We start from the raw sequence: 27,769 nt of genomic DNA, 5'->3' as shown, positions 1-27,769 counted from the left end.
ACTAACATTACTGATCAACTGCCCAAATCTGCCCCTTTCTCTGTCTACGTGATGTAATACACTCCTGGAAATTGAAATAAGAACACCGTGAATTCATTGTCCCAGGAAGGGGAAACTTTATTGACACATTCCTGGGGTCAGATACATCACATGATCACACTGACAGAACCACAGGCACATAGCCACAGGCAACAGAGCATGCACAATGTCGGCACTAGTACAGTGTATATCCACCTTTCGCAGCAATGCAGGCTGCTATTCTCCCATGGAGACGATCGTAGAGATGCTGGATGTAGTCCTGTGGAACGGCTTGCCATGCCATTTCCACCTGGCGCCTCAGTTGGACCAGCGTTCGTGCTGGACGTGCAGACCGCGTGAGACGACGCTTCATCCAGTCCCAAACATGCTCAATGGGGGACAGATCCGGAGATCTTGCTGGCCAGGGTAGTTGACTTACACCTTCTAGAGCACGTTGGGTGGCACGGGATACATGCGGACGTGCATTGTCCTGTTGGAACAGCAAGTTCCCTTGCCGGTCTAGGAATGGTAGAACGATGGGTTCGATGACGGTTTGGATGTACCGTGCACTATTCAGTGTCGCCTCGACGATCACCAGTGGTGTACGGCCTGTGTAGGAGATCGCTCCCCACACCATGATGCCGGGTGTTGGCCCTGTGTGCCTCGGTCGTATGCAGTCCTGATTGTGGCGCTCACCTGCACGGCGCCAAACACGCATACGTCCATCATTGGCACCAAGGCAGAAGCGACTCTCATCGCTTAAGACGACACGTCTCCATTCGTCCCTCCATTCACGCCTGTCGCGACACCACTGGAGGCGGGCTGCACGATGTTGGGGCGTGAGCGGAAGACGGCCTAACGGTGTGCGGGACCGTAGCCCAGCTTCATGGAGACGGTTGCGAATGGTCCTCGCCGATACCCCAGGAGTAACAGTGTCCCTAATTTGCTGGGAAGTGGCGGTGCGGTCCCCTACGGCACTGCGTAGGATCCTATGGTCTTGGCGTGCATCCGTGCGTCGCTGCGGTCCGGTCCCAGGTCGACGGGCACGTGCACCTTCCGCCGACCACTGGCGACAACATCGATGTACTGTGGAGACCTCACGCCCCACGTGTTGAGCAATTCGGCGGTACGTCCACCCGGCCTCCCACATGCCCACTATACGCCCTCGCTCAAAGTCCGTCAACTGCACATACGGTTCACGTCCACGCTGTCGCGGCATGCTACCAGTGTTAAAGACTGCGATGGAGCTCCGTATGCCACGGCAAACTGGCCGACACTGACGGCGGCGGTGCACAAATGCTGCGCAGCTAGCGCCATTCGACGGCCAACACCGCGGTTCCTGGTGTGTCCGCTGTGCCGTGCGTGTGATCATTGCTTGTACAGCCCTCTCGCAGTGTTCGGAGCAAGTATGGTGGGTCTGACACACCGGTGTCAATGTGTTCTTTTTTCCATTTCCAGGAGTGTATAAATAACGCGAGATGACTGATATCATCTACGTACCAAACACTAGAAGACACTACTTTCAAAGATGACCTACAGTGGTGTGGAACCTCAGTGGAAATAAAACTTATGTGATCACAGCTGTTTAGCTTAATAGCCCTAATAAGCCTAAGCAATTAGGAATATCACCGTATGTACTGTGTCCGGTGCGTCGGAGTGATGGTTCTCGCACACGTCTCTGACAGTGGAAGAACTCCAGCCACAAAATAGAAACTCATTCAAACATTAGGACGGCAGAAGCCGGTCCTCTGACTAGTATTAACTAGTACTGTCTTCTCCCCTCTGTGTTCTACAGACAAGAAACGCGAACTCCCAGTCACAAGGACGGAATTCAGAAAACGTCTCAATGTGAGTATAGACAGAAGAAGTGCTTTCAATCACTGAACGCTGCGTACTCAACGACGACTCCCTAGCCGGAGGCGAAGTCCAGAATTGTATAAGTTCGCAACAGTACAGTACCTAACCGACCTAACTACAAAATCTCCTTAGAGCAAAGATAGCAAGTCCGACTGTACCAACAAAAGCTGATACTGAGCGACCGTCAAGCACGGGTGCCCAAAACGGGAGACCTCTTTCCCTCCACCGCTCGCTTCCCAGTAGAGCTCGGCTCCCCTCCCACGTTGAAGCAGAAGGCGAATCATATGCTCGAAACCACAGAATATTCTCCCTCTCCACAGATTCTTCCGAACGCCGACCAACCATATTTTAGTCTTTTGTCGTCCAGTGCGGAAAGTTTAGGAGGAAATACATATACCCATTAATTAGGAATTCATACAATGGTATGCTTCTCAGAGTAAAAATCCTCAGAAATAACCCAGCCTTCGTGATTTCCGAGGTAACGCTTCCTCGTTCCTCTCTGTTGCGTCCAAGATTTTCAGAGTTTCCGAAGTATTGTCTGGTTATTCTTCCGGCCACACTACAAACCGGCCGGCCACCACTGTATTGTGCTTCAGCGCTCAGGTGCCCTCATCATCCATCTTGGGTTACTTAAGCAGGACCAACACACCGGCCAGCCGTGGTGGCCGAGCGATTCTATGCGCTTCAGTCTGGAACTGCGCGACCGCTACGGTCGCAGGTTAGAATCCTGCCATTTTAGTTTCTAATTTATGACATAAGTCCTCATTTATGTTAAAGGAATGTTATAAGAAGGCTCACAGTACATGTAGGTTTTTCTTAAACTACGCCCTTTTTATTATTATATAGCATGCCAAAGTAAAGGACGAAATAATTCCTGTTAAATATAAACCTAAGAGCCGGCCGCGGTGGTCTAGCGGTTCTAGGCGCTCAGTCCGGAACCGCGCGACTGCTACGGTCGCGGGTTCGAATCCTGCCTCGGGCATGGATGTGTGTGATGTCCTTAGGTTAGTTAGGTTTAAGTCGTTCTAAGTTCTAGGGGACTGATGACCTCAGATGTTAAGTCCCATAGTGCTCAGAGCCATTTGAACCATTTTGAACCAACACACCTGTGCAGGCTTTTCCACCCAGGGCCTGAGTTACACCTGCCGTTTCATTTCCACTGGCGTTCCAACCTCTACTAGCATAGGCATTACAACCTATCAAATGATACCTAATTCTGGTTGTAAATCACACCAAAGTATGTAGGTGAGTGCTTGTAGGGTGCGAAATTATAGTCACCGTACAGCGTGTGCGTGAACATTCACCTGTTGGTACAAACGTCGCCTTCCTGTAGCAAGAACGGCGAAGGGACAGGTCTAATAACTTTCTGCAGATACCAAACACTTGTTAGCATCCCCTTCAGAAGCACCAAAGGTGAACGAGAGTTGTAGCTTTTTGCACCATAGACCATAAGGCCTGGGATGGGGCCAGCGTGTCTCAGATGAATGCATTCCACGAGCCAGCACTAAACAGATCTACGTCGTACGCGCAAACGACCATCGCTTGCGTGCAGGCAGAATCTGCTTTCACCGCTAAAGACCACGGCGCGCCATTCAGTCTTCCAAGCGATCCTCTGATGATACTTGTCAAGCCGTGCACACCGATGCTGTGGCATAAGTGGAAGACGGGATAGAAGCGTGCATGCCCGTAGTACCACTGCTAATAACCGGTTTGCAACAGTTAGTGTTGACATATATGCGCTCACAAGCCATCTCATTTGTGCTGTGGTAACTAATAATACGACGGTCCTGGCGGGCATCTGCGCTGAGTGCACGTCCAGAACCTCGTCTACGGGTGTAAGAATGTTCTCTTGACTACTGATACCAGAATCTTTGCACAAGTGACGCAACACGTCCAACTTGTGTGGCAATTCTCCAAAAGGACCATCCCGTCACTCGGGAGGCCACAATTTGACCCCTTTCAAGCTCGCTCAGTTGGCTGTAGGAAACACGAGTGTGTCTCCGATTCAAGGTTGCCTGCTTACTTCACAAGTCTGCATCTCACTTTGCCTTCTGGCTGTGAGCATTTCCCATTAAAGGTTAGACGCAGATGACGCTCTATGCCACTACGCTGTCTGTTGGTGGACGACGTTGAAACCGTTATCAGTACGTCTACTTCCCCCAGATGGCATGTGCTGTCATCGGATCACAATCGACGTCGTCTTTCCACGTTTACTATTTATTTCCACCCGTGTATATTCACTGTCAGTGTGTCGAAAAGGAGTTCAGATGTTCTGAGACCTAAAATGCATATCCTAAGAGCTACGAGCACTTCATCTTCGTTACTGTGAAACACATCTCTTCTACTGAACAAGTGCTCATAGTTCTTAAGGTATACATTTTAGAGCCCAAGTTAACTGAACATTTTTCGCTTGTGATCCATACTACCGCCTCGCAAAATTGGAAAGCAAAGAGCTTACAGTACAAAAGATTTGTCTCACAGGATCGAAGATGGAGAAGACTTATAGCTTTTAAGGTATGCAATCTAGAAGTCGTGTTTGCTAGATTTTTTTGCTTCGAATGGTCGTTCCTTTCACACCCCTGAGTAATGAGCATTTCTCCGGTTACGCCCTTTATAACTGCTACTCGTTCGAGTCTATTATGACAGCAGTTATACGGGTAGTAAATGATAACTGTTTATAACGTACAACAGGTGTGCAGGGAAAATCGAGACAAACAGTTTGGTATAATATTGTGGTCTATCGAGTCAGGAGACACCTCAAATTGGCCTACAAAAACCACCTAAGCTACAGGGCATGCGAGGCGCACTACGTTTTGAGTAACCTCTCACTCTCTTAACCCTCGCAGTATCAATGTATTTTCAGTAATATGTGTTACGAAAGGGGGGGGGGAGAGGGATGGTCATTTATGCCCACCCTAAAAAAATAAACAGAAAAAAAGTTGTTAACTTTTGTTGACATATTAACAACAGACTTTTTAATTGGAACTGATTTGTAAGCAGGGTCTAGAACTTGAAAATATCTTTTAGCATAGTCTCAGAAATACAAACACACTTTTAGTAACGCGTACTACCAGGGAGGGGGAGGGTACTTTGTGATCCACACAAAATAATTTTTTAAGAAATACAAATTCCTTAAATTGTTGTTGACGTTTACTCACAATACATTTTTAATGAGATACTGATGTATAAATAGAGTGGTACTGAATCTGGAAATTTATTTTGAAAAGCAACATCTCTTATTGAGACTTAAATTTATGGTTTACTCAAGAATTTATAACATTTATGGAATCTGGCAGAAAACTTCATGAAAAGCAATATTTCTTTCAAAATTTTAAAATATGGAATACCTGACTAGGCTACAATATTTTCAAAAGCTGGTCACAAAACACCCCCCCTCCCCCTCCCTTTGGTATTGCGAAGGTTAAGCCTGGTTCACACCGGAGCGAACGCAAGGGAATGAGTATCGGCAAACGAGAATTTCTCTGGTCTAAACGGCAGGCGAACGAAAATTTCTCTGGTCTAAACGGTAGGCGAAAGGAAGTGAACAGCATTCGGTCGCGTTCGGTTTGCGTGCACTAGTGATCACTCTTGTTTCATTAGTTGCCGATCGTTTAGCGAACCGTCGAAGCTCTTTAGCGTCCTCTCCACTCTGGCGCTAACAGTACATAAAGCTTTCGTCTGCTGTCTTGTCTGCTTCTGTTGTTGACATGAGTTGCGTGACTGTTGGAATGGTCGGTGTTGGTAGTAGAAGAATTTTGATACCATAGGCCCTTCTGGGGAAATCCTAATCTTCCTTTTAAAAGTCAGACGTGTAAATTTCCAGGGTTAACACTGTTTACATACAGACGCCATACTTGTTAACAACATTATACTAAAACAGCAGACAATTTCCCACGTACTTATAGTATCTCTCAATCTAGGGGATGTACCTTATACTAAAAACGAATGAAGTTATGTATACTTCGACACTGTCGATGAGAGGAGATATGGGATCTGTTGACTTAAAACATGTGTGATAAAAAAATGATACGTCAAGATTGCAAATTTTCTTTACAGATTATCGGTTTCGGCTCATTACCGAACCATTTTCAGAGCAATCTAAAATGTCGTCCAATGTGACGGTCATTGCACACAGTCTTATTTTTTTTTCTTTTTGAGCTAAGTAACCAAAGCTAAATAAAAAAAAAATTTAAATGAAAATCCTAATTGGTTGTGTAAATTGACAATTTTAATCACTAACCAAATATTGCTACAGTGACCATGTGTGGCAAAATGGGCACTGTAACAATATTTGACTAGTGGTTAGCATTGTCAATTTACAAAACCAATTACGATTTTCACTTTAGGACTTTTTTTACTTAACTAGAGCGACTTAACTCTAAAAAAAGCTCTTTAGTGGACCTGTTGCATCTTCTAAGTGTGCTGTCAAAAAAGCGCTGTCTTTGTTTTGCCTTCCTCACCACATTATCTGTGTGATCGATCGAATTTAAGTTCTTCGTAATTGTAGTTTCTCGTTATGTAATTGAACTGACAGCGTTTATAAGTTATGTGATTTATCGAGTAATCGAAATTTAACAAATTTCTTTTCATGCTCATGTGGATGACCTCACACTTTTCCTCATTCAGAGACAATTCTCATTTTTCGCACCATTTGCATATCGTGTCTAAGTCATTTTCCAATTGGTTTTCATCATATGATGATTTTACTAGACGGTAAATGGCTGCATCATCTGCGAACAGTCTCAGCGGGTTGCTCAGATTGTCTTTTAATTGGTTTAGAAAGATTAGGAGCAGCCAGTTGTCTTTATTAAGAACGAACTTTTCTGAATCAGTGCTCATTATGTGTCAATAGGCCATTCTCGTCTAGGTGATTCATAATGTATGAACACAGTTTATGTTCCAAAATCCTACTGAAAATCGACTGGTATGATATGGGCTGTAATTGATCGGATTACTCCTACTTCTGAGTGTTAGTGTGACCTGTGCAATGTACGGCCCTTTCCCTGAGCGAGGAGCTGTAAATGATTGCTAAGTTTGGAGCTAATGTGTCAGAAAGATACGTAACTGGTACACTATCTGGACTGAAAGACTTGCCTTTATTAAGTGATTTAAGCTGCTTCGCTACAACGAGGATATCTATTTCTAACTTTACACATGTTGGTAGCTCGTCTTGTTTCTAATTCGGAATACTTACTTGGTAGTCTATGGAGAAGGAATTTCGGAAAACTAAGTTTAATAACCGCCCCCCATGAATCATGGACCTTGACGCTGGTGGGGAGGCTTGCGTGCCTCAGCGATACAGATGGCCGTACCGTAGGTACAACCACAACGGAGGGGTATCTGTTGAGAGGCCAGACAAACGTGTGGTTCTTGAAGAGGGGCAGCAGCCTTTTCAGTAGTTGCAGGGGCAACAGTCTGGATTACTGACTGGTCTGGCCTTGTAACACTAAGCAAAACGGCCTTGCTGTGCTGGTACTGCGAACGGCTGAAAGCAAGGGGAAACTACAGCCGTAATTTTTCCCGAGGGCATGCAGCTTTACTGTATGATTACATGATGATGGCGTCCTCTTGGGTAAAATATTCCGGAGGTAAAATAGTCCCCCATTCGGATCTCCGGGCGGGGACTACTCAAGAGGATGTCGTTATCAGGAGAAAGAAAACTGGCGTTCTACGGATCTGAGCGTGGAATGTCAGATCCCTTAATCGGGCAGGTAGGTTAGAAAATTTAAAAAGGGAAATGGATAGGTTAAAGTTAGATATAGTGGGACTTAGTGAAGTTCGGTGGCAGGAGGAACAAGACTTCTGGTCAGGTGAATACGGGGTTATAAATACAAAATCAAATAGGGGTAATGCAGGAGTAGGTTTAATAATGAATAGGAAAATAGGAATGCGGGTAAGCTACTACAAACAGCATAGTGAACGCATTATTGTGGCCAAGATAGATACGAAGCCCACGCCTACCACAGTAGTACAAGTTTATATGCCAACTAGCTCCGCAGATGACGAAGAAATTGATGAAATGTATGATGAGATAAAAGAAATTATTCAGATAGTGAAGGGAGACGAAAATTTAATAGTCATGGGTGCCTGGAGTTCGATAATAGGAAAAGGGAGAGAAGGAAACGTAGTAGGTGAATATGGATTGGGGGTAAGAAATGAAAGAGGAAGCCGCCTGGTAGAATTTTGCACAGAGCATAACTTAATCATAGCTAACACTTGATTCAAATATCATAAAAGAAGGTTGTATATATGGAAGAAGCCTGGAAATACTGACAGGTTTTAGATAGATTATATAATGTAAGACAGAGATTCAGGAACCAGGTTTTAAATTGTAAGACTTTTCCAGGGGCAGATGCGGACTCTGACCACAATCTATTGGTTATGAACTGTAGATTAAAACTGAAGAAACTGCAAAAAGGTGGAAATTTAAGGAGATGGGACCTGGATAAACTGAAAGAACCAGAGGTTGTACAGAATTTCAGGGAGAGCATAAGGGAACCATTGACAGGAATGGGGGAAAGAAATACAGTAGAAGAAGAATGGGTAGCTTTGAGGAATGAAATAGTGAAGGCAGCAGAGGATCAAGTAGGTAAAAAGACGAGGGCTAGTAGAAATCCTTGGGTAACAGAAGAGATACTGAATTTAATTGATGAAAGGAAAAAATACAAAAATGCAGTAAGTGAAGCAGGCAAAAAGGAATACACACGTCTCAAAAATGATTTCGACAGGAAGTGCAAAACGGCTAAGTAGGGATGGCTAGAGGACTTATCTCACGAGAGGTAAGACAGATACTGCCTACAGGAAAATTAAAGAGACCTTTGGATAAAAGAGAACCACTTGCATGAATATCAAAGGCTCCGATGGAAACCCAGTTTCAAGCAAAGAAAGAAAAGCAGAAAGGTGGAAGGAGTACATAGAGGGTCTGTACAAGGGCGATGTATTTGAGGACAATATTACGGAAATGGAAGAGAATGTAGATGAAGACGAAATGGGAGATATGATACTGTGTGAAGAGTTTGACAGAGCACTGAAAGGCCTCAGTCGAAACAAGGCCCCGGGAGTAGACAACATTCCATTAGAACTATTGACAGCCTTGGGAGAGCCATTCCTGACAAATCTCTACCATCTGGTGAGCAAGATGTATGAGACAGGCGAGATACCCTCAGACGTCAAGAAGAATATAGTAATTCCAATCCCAAAGAAAGCAGGTGTTGACTGATGTGAAAATTACCGAACTATCAGTTTAATAAGCCACGGCTGCAAAATACTAACACGACTTCTTTACAGACAAATGGAAAAACTGGTCGAAGCCGACCTCGGGGAATATCAGTTTAGATTCCGTAGAAATGTTGGAACATGTCAGGCAATACAGACCCTACTATTTATCTTAGAAAACAGATTAAGGAAAGGCAAACCTACGTTTCTAGCATTTGTAGACTTAGAGAAAGCTTTTGACAATGTTGACTAGAATACCCTTTTTCAAATTCTGAAGGCGGCAGGGGTAAAATGCAGGGAGCGAAAGGCTATTTACAATTTGTACAGAAACCAGATGGCAGTTATAAGAGTCGAGGGACATGAAAGGGAAGCAGTGGTTGGGAAGGGAGTAAGAAAGGGTTGTAGCCTGTCTCCGATGTTATTCAATCTGTATATTGACCAAGCAGTAAAGGAAACAAAAGAAAACTCAGAGTAGGTATTAAAATCCATGGAGAAGAAATAAAAACTCTGAGGTTCGCCGACGACATTGTAATTCTGTCAGAGGCAGCAAAGGACCTGGAAGAGCAGCTGAACGGAATGGACGTGGTCTTGAAAGGAGGATATAAGATGAACATCAACAAAAGCAAAACGAGGATAATGGAATATAGTCGAATTAAATCGTGTGATGCTGCGGAAATTAGATTAGGAAATGAGACGCTTAGAGTAGTAAATGAGTTTTTCTATTTGGGGAGCAAAGTAACTCACGATGGTCGAAGCAGAGAGGATATAAAATTTAGACCGGCAACGGCAAGGAAAGCATTTCTGAAAAAGAGAAATTTGTTAACATAAAGTATAGATTTAAGTGTCAGGAAGTCATCTCTGAAAGTATTTGTATGGAATGTAGCCATGTATGGAAGTGAAACATGGACGATAAATAGTTTAGACAAGAAGAGAATAGAAGCTTTCGAAATGTGGTGCTACAGAAGAATGCTGCACATAACTAATGAGAAGGTATTGAATAGAATTGCAGGGAAGAGAAATTTGTGGCACAACTTGACTAGAAGAAGGGATCGGTTGGTGGGGCATATTCTGAGGCATCATGGACTCACCAATTTAGTATTGGAGGGCAGCGTGAAGGGTAAAAATCATAGAGGGAGATCAACAGATGAATACAGTAAACAGATTCAAAAGGGTGTAGGCTGCTACTGGGAGATGAAGAAGCTTGCACAGGATAGAGTGGCATGGAGAGCTGCATCAGACCAGTCTCTGGACTGAAGACCGCAACAACATCTACAACAACAAGTTTAATAACTCCGCATCAGTGAAGCTGTCTTTTGTAATATTACCACCGGCGGAAAAATGCTCCTGTCGAAGTACAAAAAAGGCGAATATGTCCATCTTTAAAAGACTCCCTTTAGATTTACTTACTGTTCAACTTTTCGTTTTTTACATTTCGTTACCACCACACTGTCGAAGATGTTATCTACTGTGCGTTTCAGCTTCAAGCTAGATGTGTAAGTTCATTTCCAATGTCATTTACTAACATTTTAACAATTATCAGTAAATGGCTGAAGATGGCCTTGTAAGCCGAAAACCGGTTAACGCAATAAAAGTAGTACTGTAGAACAAAAGCAAACTATCTTCAAGTTATCTTGGAAAAAAACTAGCGGTCCAGGAGTCCTTCTGGTAGTCTTCCTTGACCACAGGAGGTCAGTCACAGAGGCTCTGGAATGGGAAGAGGGTCCTCAGGGCACTGCAGTTCGCGGTTCCTTAACGTTACATGCAATGCATCACTGGCACCGGGAATTTTTCCTGTCGGGTTGAAATATACAATTGTTAAACCAATTCATAAGAAAGGTAACATGGCAGACTTAAACAATTGTCGTCCAGTTTCCTTACTGACATCTTTTTCCAGAGTATATACTCAAGAGTAGTCGCACACTTCAGTGGAAATATTTTACTTAGCATATCATAGTTAGGATTTCCGAAGGATTGCTCTACTGAGAATGCAGTTTATACATTCAGTCATCAAGTAGTAAGAGCCTTAACAGTATGTTGCCCGTTGATATTTTCTGTCGTCTTTGCAAAGCGCTTGATTGTGTAAATATGTTACTACCTCAGAAAAACTCAAGTTGTATGGAACTGATGTCTTTACACAGAGCTGGTCTGAATCATCCCCGAGAGACAGAATGCAAAGGTTGCGCTTAATAATGCAGACAATGTCAGAAAGGTAGAAAATTTTAGTGACTGGAGAAAGGAAAATCATGAAGCAAGTCCACAGGGTCCAATTCAGCTCAACTCATCTGCATCTAGACCTACATGATTACTCTGCAAATCAGAATTAAGTAGCTGGCAAAGGATTCATCGAACTAACTTATCTCTCCGTAAGAGCTCTAATTTCTCTTATTGTTTTATGATGATCATTTGTCTCAGTGTTAGTGGACGCCAACAAAATATTTTCACACTCTGATGAGAAAGTTGGTGATTGAAATTTCATGAGGAGTATCTGCCGCAGCGAAAAACGCCATTGTTTTAATGACTGTCACCCCATTCGTATACCATATCCGTAGCACTCTCTGCCCTATCTCGCGATAATACAAAACGAGATGCCCTTTTTTGAACTTTTTAGGTGTCCTCTGCCAATCCTATCTAATGCAGTTCCCTCACTGCACAGCATTATGCTAGAAGAGGGCGGACAAGCGTAGTGTAAGCAGACTCTTTAGTAAACCTGTTGCATTTTCTAAAGGCTCTGCCAATAGAGCGCTGTATTTGGTTTGGTTTCCTCACAACATTATCTGTATGATAGTTCCAATTTAAGTTATTCGTAATTGCAATCCCTAAGTATTTAGTTGGGTTTACAGCCTAGAGATTTGTGTACTTTATCGACTAAATGAAATATAGCGCATTATTTTTAGTGCTCATGTGGATGTCTTCACACTTCTCGCGATTCGGAGTCAACTGTCAATTTTGCTCAATACAGATAGCTTGTCTAAATCATTTGCAATTCGTTTTGATCAGCTGATGACATTACATGATGGTTAATGACAGCATCATCTTCAAACAACGTAAGAGGACTGTTCAGATTGTCTTCTAAATCGTTTATGTGGACCAGGAACAACGGAGGGCCTATAACACTTTCTTTGGGGGAACGCCAGATATTATTTCTGTTTCAGTCGATGACTTACATTCGATTATTTCGAACTTTGACTTTGCTAACTAAAACTATGGAATCAATTAGACGTTCCCTGTCAATAGCACTTATTACTTCGTGAGAATAAAGAGCTGCCGGCAGGAGTGGCCGAGCGGTTCTAGGCGCTACAGTCTGGAACCGCGCGACTGCTACGGTCGCAGGTTCGAATCCTGCCTCGGGCATAGATGTGTGTGATGTCCTTAGGTTAGTTAGGTTTAAGTAGTTCTAAGTTCTAGGGGACTGATGACCTCAGAAGTTAAGTCCCATAGTGCTCAGAGCCTTTTTTTTGAATAAAGAGCTAGTTGTGTTTCACAAAAACGATATTTTCTGAATCCGTGTTGGCTATTTGTCAATAAATCGTTTTCTTGGAGGTGATTCATAATGTTCGAGCACCCTATATATTCCAAAATCGTCCTTTTCATTATATATGTCAACGACTTTCCACGTAATATTCAACAAGCAAAATTGGTTCAAAAATGTTCAAATGTGTGCGAAATCTCATGGCACTTAACTGCTAAGGTCATCAGTCCCTAAGCTTAGACACTACTTAAACTAAACTATCCGAAGGACAAACACACACACTCATGCCTGAGGGAGGACACGAACCTCCGCCAGGATCAGCCGCACAGTCCATGACTGCAGCGCCCGAGACCACTCGGCTAATTCCGCGCGAAAAAATGGTACTTTTCGCAGACGATTCTGTGTTATAATAAACCACATTAAAGAGAAAACAACAGAAGAGTTGGTAAATAATATTTTCCAAAGAATTATTGTTTCTCTGAAAATAGAGTCTCCCTAAAGTTTGTAAACCACACTACATTCAGTTCTGTACAACGATAGAGTCATAGCAAGAACTGATGTAGCACATGAGGAGCAGTCAGTAAATGGGGTACAATGCCCCAATTTTTGTGTGTAGAACAGTCGTGTTACTAGGGCCTCCCGTCGGGTAGACGGTTCGCCGGATGTAAGTCTTTCGAGTTGACGGCACTTCGGCGACTTGCGCGTCGATGATGACGATTAGGACAACACAACACCCACTCCTGTGCGGAGAAAATCTCCGACCTAGTCGGGAATCGAACCCGGGCTCTTAGGATTGATATTATATCGCACTGACCACTCAGCTACCGGGGGGACAATAGAACAGTGATGTCCATACCTCCAACACTAGAGAGAAAAATGACCTTTATTCCACATTTTTAAAGCTGCCAGTAGCTCAGAAAGGAGTTCAATATGCATCAACAAAATTGTTTGATCATATGGCCAATAACATAAAATGTCTGTCGGGTAGCGAAGCAAGTTTTAAATATAATTTAAAATCATTTCTCCTGGACAACTTCTTCTATTCTGTTGACGAATTTCTGCTTAAAACTGGTAGCCAGTAAAAAAAAAAAATGTACTTGCATGAGTAGGACTAAAAACAATAGTGTGTTCATTAACGTTAATACTAGTTATGTACCCACTAACGAACCAAAAAGTTATGACCATCTGCTTAATAGCTTGTTGAACCATCCTTTTATGGCACTATATCACCGATCACGCGTATCATCGATTCTACAGTTTTAGATTTGTGGAGCCATGTGGCACCAGGTGTTTACTCCTGTAAGTACACTATTGGCCATTAAAATTGCTACACCAAAAGGAAATGCAGATGATAAACGGGTATTCACTGGATAAATATATTGTACTAGAACTGACATGTGATTACATTTTCACGGAATTTGGATGCATAGATCCTGAGAAATCAGTACCCAGAACAACAACCTCTGGCCGTAATAACGGCCTTGATATGCTTGGGCATTGAGTCAAACAGAGCTTGGATGGCGTGTACAGGTACAGCTGCCCATGCAGCTTCAACACGATACCACAGTTCATCAAGAGTAGTGACTGGCGTATTGTGACGAGCCAGTTGCTCCGCCACCATTGACCAGACGTTTTCAATTGGTGAGGGATCTGGAGAATGTGGTGGCCAGGGCAGCAGTCGAACATTTTCTGTATCCAGAAAGGCCCGTACAGGACCTGCAACATCCGGTCGTTCATTATCCTGCTGAAATGTAGGGTTCGCAGGGATCGAATGAAGGGTAGAGCCACGGGTCGTAACACGTCTGAAAGTGTGCACTGTTCAAAGTGCCGTCAATGCGAACAAGAGGTGACCGAGTCGTGTAACCAATGGCACCCTATACCATCCCGCCGGGTGATACGCCAGTATGGCGATGACGAATACACGCTTCCAATGTGCGTTCACCGCGATGTCGCCAAACACGGATGCGACCATCATAACGCTGTAAACAGAACATGGATTCATCCGAAAAAAATGACGTTTTGCCATTCGTGCATCCAGGTTCGTCGTTGAGTACATCATCGCAGGCGCTCCTGTCTGTGATGCAGCGTCAAGGGTAACGGCAGCCATTGTCTCCGAGCTGATAGTCAATGCTGCTGCAAACGTCGTCGAACTGTTCGTGCAGATGGTTGTCGTCTTGCAAACGTCCCCATCTGTTGGCTCAGGGATCGAGACGTGGTTGCACGATCCGTTACAGCCATGCGGATAAGATGCCTGTCATCTCGACTGCTAGGGATACGAGGCCGTTGGGATCCAGCACGGCGTTCCGTATTACCCTCCTAAACCACCGATTCCATATTCTGCTAACAGTCATTGGATCTCGACCAACGCGAGCAGCAATGTCGCGATACGATAAACCTCAATCGCGATTGGCTACAATCCGACCTTTATTAAAGTTGGAAACGTGATGGTACGCATTTCTCCTCCTTACACCAGTAATCACAACAAAGTTTCACCAGGCAACGCCTCTCAATTGCTGTTTGTGTATGAGAAATCGGTTGGAAACTTTCCTCGTGTCAGCACGTTGTAGGTGTCGCCACCGGCGCCAACCTTGTGTGAACGCTCTGAAAAGCTAATCATTTGCATATCACAGCATCTTCTTCCTGTCGGTTAAATTTCGCGTCTGTAACACGTCATCTTCGCGGTGCAGCAATTTTAATGGCCAGTAGTGTAGCTGTCCGCTAGTGTTTGGACGCGATGGTGGCCTCCATAGCGACCCAGATGGGAACCAAGACATTAACGTGATTTCACCATCACGCCCATCTAACCACTGTTGCACTATTCTGGCTTCGAGACACGGAAAACTATACTGGTGAAATATGACATCGTCGTCAGGGAACACATCAAGTACGAAGGGATGCAGGTGGCCCGCAGCTGACATGGTGGCTTCGATTACTATCGCAGGTCCCATACAAGCGCAGGAGAATGTCTGTCATAGCACCACCAGACTGCGCCCGTGGCACGGTGCACGTTTCTTGCAGCAAATCGCCTGGATGACTGCGTTTGTGGAGAGACCGTAGACCGAGTGCAGGAAAAATGTGATTCACTCTTACCGACACGTTTCCAGTGATACACGATCCAATCTCGATGATGATGAGCCCACTACAATCATAGTTGACGATGTCACTGGGTCAACATGTGAACACGCAGGCGGCGTCTGCTGTGGAGCCCCTTGTTCAACAATGAGCGCTGGATGATTTGCTCCGAAACACTTATACGTCCACCAGTACTTTGCTCTTTCGCCAGAGATGCAACAGATCGCCATCTATCCTTCTTTACAGAGCGGACAAGACCTCTAAACCCACACGTTCTGTGAAGAGTCGAGGACGTCCAACCACTTAGCGCCTGGTGGTAGTTTGACTGCCCTTCTACCACTTTACGTAGATGTTCACGACGGTAGTAGGCGAACATTCGACCAGCTTCGGCGTTTTCCAGATACTCGTTCGCAGGCTCTGCATAATAATAATCTGACCTTTGCAAAGTCGCTTATCTCAGTGGATTTCTCAATTTGCAGCTCATATCTTGTCTAGGGTAATCCCTCATCCGTCTCTTCTCGACTTATATATTTTTTCTTATCGCGTCAGGTGCCCGCAACGCCACCAGGAGGCATCCAACCTGCATTGGGCAGTGGTCACAATGATCAAAAAATTGTTCAAATGGCTCTGAGCACTATGGGACTTAACTTCTGAGGTCATCAATCCCCTAGAACTTAGAACTACTTAAACCTAACTAACCTAGGGACATCACACACATCCATGCCAGAGGCAGGATGCGAACCTGCGACCGTGGCGGTCGCGCAGTTCCAAACTGAAGCGCCTAGAACCGCTCAGCCACCCCGACCGGCCACAATGATCAGCGTACATATCCTACAAACTGACTCGTTCCTCATCACTTCGATAAAAGAATCGTTCAGACGATGTATGGAACATGTAACTAACTGACACGGCTCTACGGTGACAAGTCTACTTGACTGGCTAACACTTTCCCTCCAAACGTTGTCATCCAATCAACAGAGTTTTGCCCGTCGCCGTGTTCAGGCGCGAAGGCCCCGACCAATGAGTGGAACATGGCTAGAATCTGATACCGACCTTTTGAATGTTAAGATGCGTTCTTTTAAGCCACTAATGGGAACGTTCTGCAGGGTTCCCCTGTACTCAACAAACAAAGCGAAATTCTCGCTGGTCACTGTGGAAGTGGCTGGATATCCTCTCCTGCGCACAGAATTTTTCGAGAAGCCCGGAGTTAGGCTGAGAGGAGGCGAATTCTGAGCACTCGTCACGGGGAAGCCGTCTGGGGCACTCGTGGTTCAGAGCTCGTAGGGACAGCCTTGTTCTGTTGCCATTTATGCCGCTTTTATCCGGTGCTGACTGGCAGTTTGTGGCCTATGTTTGCTGAATTTTGAGTAAGTTTCGCATTTCGTATTAGTGCTGTGCATTTTCTGAGCAGCTCACAATTTGCGGAATTTGATACACAACTTGAGTTAAATGAATTTTATCCGTAGTGGATGCTGTTGAACTCTGTGACTGTTCTTTTACAGGGTGCAGAAAAAATTCGGCTACCAGTCACATTAAAAGGTTGTTTGTTTTTGTCACACGACCGGTTTCGGGCTTGTGCCTATCCTCAGGTGTTTATACATTCATGTACATGTTTATATTACTGAAGATCACTGTATAAATACAAAATAATAATTTGCTGGTGACTAAACAGGTGCGACAATTTTAAGTAGTCTTGCCACTTAGTCACCAGCAAATATTTTTTTTTTTTTTTTGCATTTATACAGTGATATCTAGCAGCATGAACATGTACATGAATGTATAAACACCTGAGGATGGGCACAAGCCCGAAACCTGTCGTGTGACAAATAAATAACCTTTTATTGTGACTGGTAGCTGAAATTTTTCTACGCAACTTGAATTGCCTGATCAACTGTATTATTTCGTCGGTCGTGCACTCGTTTACTTTGCATTTGTGAGCTGCACAACTGATGAAAGCTTATAACGTTTCCCAAGCCGTCTTCCTTGTACAAGAGGTATCTGCCCAAAGCATTATCGGAACCTTCAGTGTTAAAGTGAGCTTCAGAGAGCTTTGTGCTTTCAGTGTTTTATACGATTTTGGGCTGGTTGCGTTGGGGCAATTTCTCAATCAGGATTACGAGACTTTATGTTAATTTAGCGGGATACGTATTTTCTGTCATTCCAGTGTGGTAAACATCCAGGTTTTGAAGAAAGAACGATTTATTAAACACAGACTTAATCTGAATCTCAGAACCGAAATATCCTGATTAGGCGACCCTCTAAAAATAAATATAGCCGCTGCATTCATAATTTGTTCCTATCATTGTGACGGTGTTCCCTTGCAAAGGAGGCGCCAACCCTTTTTGTTTAAATATTGAATATGTAAGTACAGTATTTTGATCTCTGATCATGATTTATGATTTACGAGCAGCCGGCCGGAGTGGACGAGCGTTTCTAGGCGCTACAGTCTGGACCCGTGCGACCGCTACGGTCGCAGGTTCGAATCCTCCCTCGGGCATGGATGTGTGTGATGTCCTTAGTTTAGTTAGGTTTAAGTAGTTCTAAGTTCTCGGGGACTGATGACCTCAGCAGTTAAGTCCCATAGTGCTCAGAGCCATTTGAACCATTTACGAGGATTGCCCTTATATCCTCTTACAATTAGATGTGCTCGAAAGGTAGGTCCCAGTGAGACCAAGAAAGGTGGCAAAACGCTAATTTTTCAGGTATTTTAAGATAAGGAAGCAACTGCTGTCGCTTGCAAATCGCTGTCAGTGTGATCCGATGTGCAACGTACCAGTTGCACTTGTTGTTCCGGAAGTATTTACTGTGAGAGTTTTAAGTTACTTGTCAGTTTTATCGAAACGATAATGACCTAACAAGTAGTAAACAGTGACTAAACATAAAGTGCGGCTATAAATAACAAAAAGGTTCGAACATCAGTGAGGTTCGGTAACACTCTACCTTATTGTACGCAGTGTGCCGATGTCTTAACCGGACCGGCGAAGGGACTCTCGCAAAGTTGTGAGAAGACTTGGATTTTATGTTGAATCTGAAGTAAGCTTGAATTTAGGGTATCCTAAGAGTCGTTATCAGCGTAGATTGTCACGCTGCTTACTCCAAAAGCGTGGAATCTAATTCGGCGTACTATAATTTGCACTCCGACCCCTGTTCACTAACAGTTAATCGTTAGATCCACACTTCTATAGCCAGACTGTGATATGCCAGGTAAAGTGTCTGGTATTTACATGAGTTCACGGATTAATTTTCTGTTCCTGTAAGTGAGAGCTGGAGACGTGGGTCGACTGAAAAAAACTGAGGAACTACGACTACACCAATACTTTGCGTTATGTTGTCGAAGGCTGACAAACCCCGTAATTCTCCCCTCCATCTCCGTCCCATTCTCGCTTTCTCCGTTCCTTAGTAAATACTGTTCGTGCAGAACGACAGCCTAAAAGCTCCAGAAAGCCATCGCTTCAGTCTTGGTTGTAGAAATCGTTATTCTCCACAAAGTGCAGAATATCCATATTATAAAACAATATCTGTGGAATGGAGTGCAGCCAAATTGTAAAGATGGCGAGAGACAGGGAAAATTCCCTTTAACATGCTATGATGATGATGAGGACTCTTGAAATGAATTTCAACCGGCCATCTGTTTTTCTTACGCTTCACACGAGGTACTCCAAGCTATTGTACGGGCGTTACTGTTTCCAGTGGTAGTAGCCAATAGTGTAATCAAACGTTAATGTGTCATTGCCCCTCTTTATACTGGGTGGGTGCCTAAGTTCGTAGCGTTTTCCCATAAGTTAAATAAACACAACAGATACACATAGCAGAGACTTTAGTCATCGATAAATATCCTCCTTCACTATTTACAAGTCTGCCGACGCCGGGGTAACTTTTCGATTCCGCGGCTGTAGAAAGGAAGTGGTTTAGAGGCGAAGAACTCGCCCAGCCATGTTCGGAGCACATTTTCACCGGGAAAGGAAGTTCCTCGATGCCTGTTCGTTGTTTTTGTTGTGGTCTTCAGTCCAGAGACTGGTTTGATGCAGCTCTCCATGCTACTCTATCCTGTGCAAGGTTCTTCATCTCCCAGTATCTACTGCAAACCTACATCCTTCTGAATCTGTTTAGTGTATTGATCTGTTGCTCTCCCTCTACGATTTTTACCCTCCACGCTGTCCTCCAATACTAAATTGGTGATCCCTTGATGCCTCAGAATATGCCCTACCAACCGATCCCTTCTTCTAGTCTAGTTGTGCCACAAATTTCTCTTCTCTCCAATTCTATTCAATACTTCCGCATTAGTTATGTGATCTACCCATCTAATCTTCAGCATTCTTCTGTAGCACCACATTTCGAAAGCTTCGATTCTCTTCTTGTCTAAACTATTTATCGTCCATGTTTCACTTCCATACATGGCTACACTCCATACAAATACTTTCAGAAACGACTTCCTAACACTTAAATCTATACTCGATGTTAACAAATTTCTCTTTTTCAGAAAAGCTTTCCTTGCCATTGCTAGTCTACATTTTATATCCTCTCTACTTCGACCATCGTGAGTTATTTTGCTCCCCAAATAGCAAAACTCCGTTACTACTTTAAGCGTCTCATTTCCTAATCTAATTCCTGCAGCATCACCCGATTTAATTCGACTACATTCCATTATTCTCGTTTTGCTTTTGTTGATGTTCATATTATATCCTCCTTTCAAGACCCTGTCTATCACTTTCAGCTGCTCTTCCAAGTCCTTTGCTGTCTCTGACAGAATTTCAATGTCGTCGGCGAACCTCAAAGTTTTTATTTCTTCTCCATGGATTTTAATTCCTACTCCAAATTCTTCTTTTGTTTCCTTTACTGCTTGCTCAGTATATAGATAGAATAACATCGGGGAGAGGCTACAACCCTATCTCACTCCCTTCCCAAGCAATGCTTCCTTTCATGCCCCTCGACTCTTATAACTGCCATCTGGTTTCTGTACAAATTGTAAATAGCATTTCGCTCCCTGTATCTTACCCCTGCCACCTTCAAAATTTGAAAGAGGGTATTCCAGTCAACATTGTCAAAAGCTTTCTCTAAGTCTACAAATGCTAGAAACGTAGGTTTGCCTTTCCTTAATCTATTTCCTAAGATAAATAGTAGGGTCAGTATTGCCTGACATGTTCCATCATTTCTACGGAATCCAAACTGATCTTCCCCGAGGTTGTCTTCTACCAGTTTTTCCATTCGTCTGTAAAGAAGTCGTGTTAGTATTTTGCAACAGTGGCTTATTAAACTGATAGTTCGGTAATTTTCATATCTGTCAACCACTGCTTTCTTTGGGATCGGTATTATTACATTCTTCTTGAAGTATTTCACCTGTCTCATTCAACTTGCTCACCAGATGGTAGAGTTTTGTTAGGCCTGACTCTCCCAAGGCTGTCAGTAGTTCTAATGGAATGTTGTCTACTCCCGAGGCCTTGTTTCGACATAGGCTTTTCAGTGCTGCCTGTTCGTAGAGGGGGGAAAAGATGAAAATCTTAGGTCGCAAGATCAGATGAACTCCTGTATAGTGTTTTTTGTCAGTGTAGCAGAATGCCGGCAAGAATTCTGATGGAGTATCATTACTTCATGCAATATTCCTCTTCGTTGTTCCTGGACTGTGTCTGTAAGACGTCTCAGTAGCTGACAATTAATGTCATCTGTGATGGTTACACATCAGGGAAGGAATTCGTAGTACACTACACCGCTGTTCCACCAAACACATAAGATTATCTTTTGTGGATGCGCGCAGGTCTTTGTAGGGGAGTTGCTGCTTTGTTCGGTCTCTGCCACTCCTTTCGTTTGCTCATGTTAGCATGAAGACGCCATTTCTCGTCACCATTAACGATACACGATAGGAATGGTCGAAGCTCCTCACGAGACAATGACGACGAGCAAAAAGGGAGGCACACATGGCCACCCGCTGATTTTTGTGCTCTTAGCTTAGCGCATGCGGTAGCCGTTCACCCTATTCTTGAACATCCCCCACACACGTTGCACGATGGTGGAGTGATCACAGTTCATTTACCAATTCTTACGTACATTGGCTCAAAAATGGCTCTGAGCACTATGGGACTTAACTTCTAATGTCATCAGTCCCCTAGAACTTAGAACTACTTAAAACTAACTAACCTACGGACATCACGCACATCCATGCCCAAGGCAGGATTCGAACCTGCGACCGTAGTGGTCGCGCGGTTCGAGACTGTAGCGCCTAGAACCGCTAGGCCACACCGGCGGCCGTTTATTGGCGTAGGTCATTGTGGACTAACACGCTTAATGAGCATCATCAAATCCCGAAAGTCTTTTTGGAGATGGAGTGTCACCAATGTCAAAATGATCCTCCTTAAAACGAGAAAACCATTTTCTTGGCGTCCTCGTCCAATGACGTTATCCACATAAACGTAGCAAATGCTTCTGGCTGCCTCCGCTTTCGAACATAAACAGAAGAATATGTCGGAAATGTTCCAATTTCTCCACTTGGCACTCCATTTTCTAGCGTCCACAGCTCCACTTACTACCTCCAAATGACAAAATGACAATATGTAAAATCAGACAGCAACAGTGAACTACAAACTAAAAATGACAATCAATAAATAAACCTATAGCAACCGGAATACCAACACGGAAAACAAAAGCGCTTCGAACTTAAGCGGCAACCTCATATGTAATACACTACTGGCCATTAAAATTGCTACATCACGAAGATGTCGTGCTACAGACGCGAAATGTAACCGACAGGAAGAAAATGCTGTGATATGCAAATGATTAGTTTTTCAGAGCATTCGCACAAGGTTGGCGCCGGTGGCGACACCTACAACGAGCTGACGTGAGGGAAGTTTCCAACCGATTTCTCATACACTAACAGCAGTTGACCGGCGTTGCCTGGTGAAACGTTGTTAGGGTGCCTCGTGTAAGGAGGAGAAATGCGTACAATCACGTTTCCTACTTTGATAAAGGTCGGATTGTAGCCTATCGCGATTGCGGTTTATCGTATCGCGACGTTGCTGCTCGCGTTGGTCGAGATCCAATGACTGTTAGCAGAATATGGAATCGATGGGTTCAGGAGGGTAATACGGAACGCCGTGCTGGATCTCAACGGCCTCGTATTACCGGCAGTCGAGATGACTGGCATCTTATCCGCATGGCTGTAACGGATCGTGCAGCCACGTCTCGATCCCTGAGTCAACAGATGGGGACGTTTGCAAGACAACAACCGTCTGCAGCAGCATGGACTATCAGCTAGGAGACCACGGCTGCGGTTGCCCTTGACGCTGCATCACAGACAGGAGCGCCTGCGATGGTGCACTCAACGACGAACCTGGGTGCACGAATGGCAAAACGTCATTTTTTCGGATTTCCAGGTTCTGTTTACAGCATCATGATGGTTGCATCCGCGTTTGGCGACATCGCGGTGAACGCACATTGGAAGCGTGTATTCGTCATCGCCAAACTGGCGTATCACCCGGTGTGATGGTGTGGGGTCCCATCGGTTACACGACTCGGTCACCTCTTGTTCGCATTGACGGCACTTTGAACAGTGGACGTTACATTTCAGATGTGTTACGACCCGTGGCTCTACCCTTCATTCGATCCTTGCGAAACCCTACATTTCAGCAGGATAGTGCACGACCGCATGTTGCAGGTCCTGTACGGGCCTTTCTGAATACAGAAAATGTTCGACTGCTGCCCTGGCCAGCACATTCTATAGATCTCTCACCAACTGAAAACGTCTGGTCAATGGTGGCCGAGCAACTGGCTCGTCACAATACGCCAGTCACTACTCTTGATGAACTGTAGTATCGTGTTGAAGCTGCATGGGCAGTTGTGCCTGTACACGCCATCCAAGCTCTGTTTGACTCAATGCCCAGGCGTATCAAGGCCGTTATTACGGCCAGAGGTGGTTGTTCTGGGTACTGATTTCTCAGGATCTATGCACCCAAATTCTGTGAAAATGTAATCATATGTCAGTTCTAGTATAGTATATTTGTCCAATGAATACCCGTTTATCATCTGCATTTCTTCTTGGTGTAGCAATTTTAATGGCCAGTATTGTACGTTACTTCTGTTTACGTTGCATATCAACTACCGTTCCCTACAAAAATCTTCAATCCTATGCAGGTCTTACCACATTTACTATGTACAATAGCAACATCCGTGAGCAATATCGTTATCATCATTGATTTAAACTTGCCCTTGAGGGTAACGAAAGAAAAAAATGACTTTTGAAAACGTTAAGAAAAAACTGATTACGTTTACATTTTGATCTAAAGTTAACTCTTATAAATACAGTAGATTCGTAATAAGAGGGCCAGAAAAAAACAAAACAATTTCATTGTTAATTTCATGCTGTTAACATTCATAATATTTTGAGGCAAAATTTACACAAACACTAATTTTACATTCTGCAAGTGTAATGACAATGGGTTTTTAATATTCAAGGACGGTTTTAGCCAAAATCTCGCACGACGCGCATGGGTCGTAGCGTAGGTTGCTCTTGTGGACTAGTCTGAGGCTGTTTCCCGGATTGATGGACCACAAGTAGCCTGTATCGAATTGTTCGTCTCGACTTCGTCTACACCATTGTAGTATGTCGTTAGGTTATCGTTTACACCCTGCACATACCGTAAAAAGTAACGTTCTTAAAACACGCATAGAGAGTTTCGAAGTTACTTTTTGGGTTGACATTTTTTCTCGCACTGAGAATGACGTGTTGAGTTCTACCTTCAAGGGAGGCATGAATCCAGCCACAACGCATACATTCACTCACTCACACATCGTGTTGCGTAAATCTCACAATAAAGTTACTAATAACACACTACTACTGGTTCGACATTCCGCGAGCTCTTGTTTTGCTCTAAGAGTCAGTGGGAAACTGTATCGAACGTATTTCGGAAGTCAAGGTTTAGCTCGTGCACCATCCACTGGAAATAATTGCTGTTCTGCGATCACTTACCTCAGTACTTGTCATTTTGTTGTCCATGGGATGGCTGAGGAGAGGAGATACTGTACTTCCTTTCGCAGTGAGACAATTTCATGGACCATATTCAATATTTCGCCTTTAGGTCTGTCAGTATGTCACCCTTCAGTCTGCAATGGAAGTAATGGAGCTACGTATTCACGTTTCTAAATGCGATGTTATAATATTTGAATTAAACAGTCATTTATTAGAAAACGTCGTGGAATTGTTAATAAAGGCACCGGTCAGAAACATTTATGTATTTCAAATGTATTCAAAACAATCATGCTTAGATCGACCCTAATTAGTTCGTATTCATAAGGATTCCTATGCTTTTCTTGTACGATTCATGTTTATGGAGTCATGATGGGACCTTGATCCCTGAAACGCTTCTTAAATACAAAAGCATCAAATAAATTGTGACTGTCTATAGGAGCAGTCAACTAAATCCTGACCATATTCGAAGTGTGGACACGGAATATGGAGCTAATATCACCAGACCCCAGCTATCACTACATTAATCACTACATTAATATGGAAAGCGTAACTACGTATCAAATTATTATAATAGTTACACTAGTAAAAAACCTTTAAGACGCACGGCGTCATGGAGTGTATCATGCCAGGTTGTCACATATACTTTCCGTTTCTCAAAATTTGTCTTATGAAACCTCATGATTACGCTAGTTCTTCAATTTTACTATCAATTGACATAATCATTTACAAAAATTACTGAATTAAATAGTATTTAGGACGTGTTTTAAGAGACAATTCCCAATCAATAGGTAATACAAGTTCTCGAATTAAATGTGCGTTCAATTAGAATTACAATTTGTTTGGCGGATTTGTGGATGTCAGGTTGCTTTCGCGGAATGCTTTCTAACATCATTTAACTTAAGCAATCAAAAGCAACCAAATTACTTTGCTATTTTCAGTGCCAAAAGTTTATATACATAAAGTTGTAACATGTCAAGGCGACTTACTAATATAATCTTCTTCACTGTGACCGTATCGCTGTAAGAGTGAATAGCAATGAGCGCGAAGTTGCTTTGAGTCTCAAAAAATTAAACAGGTTCCTTCGATATAACCAAAAGGATTCCGTCATGTTCTATACGTATCAACTGGTACAAATTTAACTCACGATCTCTTGAAAAATGTTAGTTTCGAATTCACAATTTTCGGCGTTTCCACACTACTGGTGAGAGTCCCATTTGATAAACGAATATAAGAAGTCTTGGAAGATGTTAGGAGGAGTTATAAACCATGCTTTTATTAAATTGGTATTATTATGTTTTTCTAATATACTTCAAATTATAAAATTATGCTTTTAAAAACATGTAAATAAAATTGGTTTTATTTTAAGTTATTGATATCTCGGACTGTTTTTCTTGCATAGTGTAAGAGTCGGTTGAATGAGTAATCAAGAACAGCGGGTAATCATCTAGTTTGTTAACGTAGCTATACTTTACTGATGAACGGTGCATATATTGCTGACATTCGCTAACAGGCAACCAATCACAAAACATACAGCTTATCAGAGCCTCGCAATTGTTGTATCTGGTCTTTCTGACATTCAGGCAGATGCATATTGATGACGCTCGTAGCAGTTCACTGAAATCATTTTTTCGACGGAGCCGCTCGCATTATTCGATTAGTTAGCGCGTGAACGGATTCATTCGGTCGTTACTCTAGCATTAAAATATTCAAGGAGGGTTTACGCTCAATATCCGTGGCTTAAAGTTTACATTGCCTTTCAGCATAAAAAACTACTTGCACAGCCATGAATAAATTTAAAAAAAATGACACAAACGGTTAGTTTTCTGAGCATTCTCCCTTGAAAAGTGAAAAAGAGAAAACACAAATTCTTAGTGTTTTGCCTTCACCCATACATATTTCGTTGACAATACGCGTTGCGAATACAATTCATAAGGTTTTGACAACACGGAAACCAATAATACCAACAATAAAATCGCAGGTGACAGGTAGTACTGAAATACCAACCGTACTGCAGATGTCAGATAGCACCATGAAAAAAAAAGGAAGATATGTTCAATAAAATAAACGGAAACACACTGACGATGGTGTTACATCACCCAAGCACGTATGGATGATGAGACAAAAATAATAAATTCGGTTTGCTTCCAGGCAGGATCCTTGAAATATGCTTATTGTGCAAGAGGACAGAGACACAAATAGATTTTTTTTAAAAAAAGAAAAAGAGTCTTGTATCCTTTTACTCCTTGCGACTTGATGATGAGGAAGGGGGAGAGCAAGTGATAATCGAAATGTTTTTTAAATATCAATGTACTGGATCTATACCGACTTAGAGATTGTTCCCATTAAAATTGTGTGGCTTAAATATTTGTATACGAGATGCACAGGTTTATCGTCACGCGGCGACGACGTACCTCAGTCACTTGTCGCAGGGTTACGATGAAATGCAGGGTGCAGGGCTAGTGCGTCGACTACCATTGGTGGGCCGCCTCACCTGGTATTTACTTTCATCCGGAGTGCGCAGGAGTGGCAGGAGAAACAGGAAGAAGCAGAGGCCAGCGACGATGCACAGGGGGGTGAGCAGCACGTAGCGGCGGCAGCGGCGGCACCTCATGTCCGCAGCCGAGGTGTCGGACGCGCACCCCTCGTGTGTCGGCAGCGCAGTGGAGCGCCATGCACACACACGCCGTGCAGACTCGGTGCGAGACTTGGTGTCCCGCGAGATAACTCGCCGACTGAGGCGCGCATGCGCCCGTTCACCGTCGCACCAGCGCCAGATGATAGACTCACCCCGGCCCGCCTTCACACGCGTTAACGCTGAGCGTATGCGAGCCACTTACCGTGAGCTCGTACTTCGCAGTGGTAATCTTTGATACAACGCACCTTTCTTATTACGGAACGTGGGCGCGTATGGGTTTCATTTCATAGCCTATTTTATTTTTCTCCTCTTATCTTGTTACGTTGACATCCACATATGTACTCCGCAAGTGCAAGGCGGAAGGTACCTGATACAAATGTTACTGGTTTTCTGTCCTCACCCAATCCCGAAGAAAAAAATGGTTCAAATGGCTCTGAGCACTATGGGACTTAACTGCTGTGGTCATCAGTCCCCTAGAACTTGGAACTACTTAAACCTAACTAATCTAAGGACATCACACACATCCATGCCCGAGGCAGGATTCGAA

General features: G+C 43.6%; 1 protein-coding gene across 1 annotated transcript in view; it reads right to left on the bottom strand.

Moving 5' to 3' along the window:
• Positions 1-27,198, bottom strand: part of LOC126410864 (beta-1,4-glucuronyltransferase 1-like) — an 82,376-nt gene extending 55,178 nt beyond the window's left edge. The window contains exon 1 of the mRNA XM_050081323.1: positions 27,079-27,198. Within this exon, the coding sequence (XP_049937280.1) occupies positions 27,079-27,198 (120 nt within the window). The remainder of the gene's footprint in view (positions 1-27,078) is intronic.
• Positions 27,199-27,769: the final 571 nt, after the last annotated feature.

Source organism: Schistocerca serialis, chromosome 1 (genome assembly GCF_023864345.2).
Source record: "Schistocerca serialis cubense isolate TAMUIC-IGC-003099 chromosome 1, iqSchSeri2.2, whole genome shotgun sequence".
In the NCBI taxonomy this organism is placed as follows: Eukaryota; Metazoa; Arthropoda; class Insecta; order Orthoptera; family Acrididae; genus Schistocerca; species Schistocerca serialis.
The sequence above is the reverse complement of the archived record's forward strand: the minus strand, read 5'-3'. Positions and strand labels throughout refer to the sequence as shown.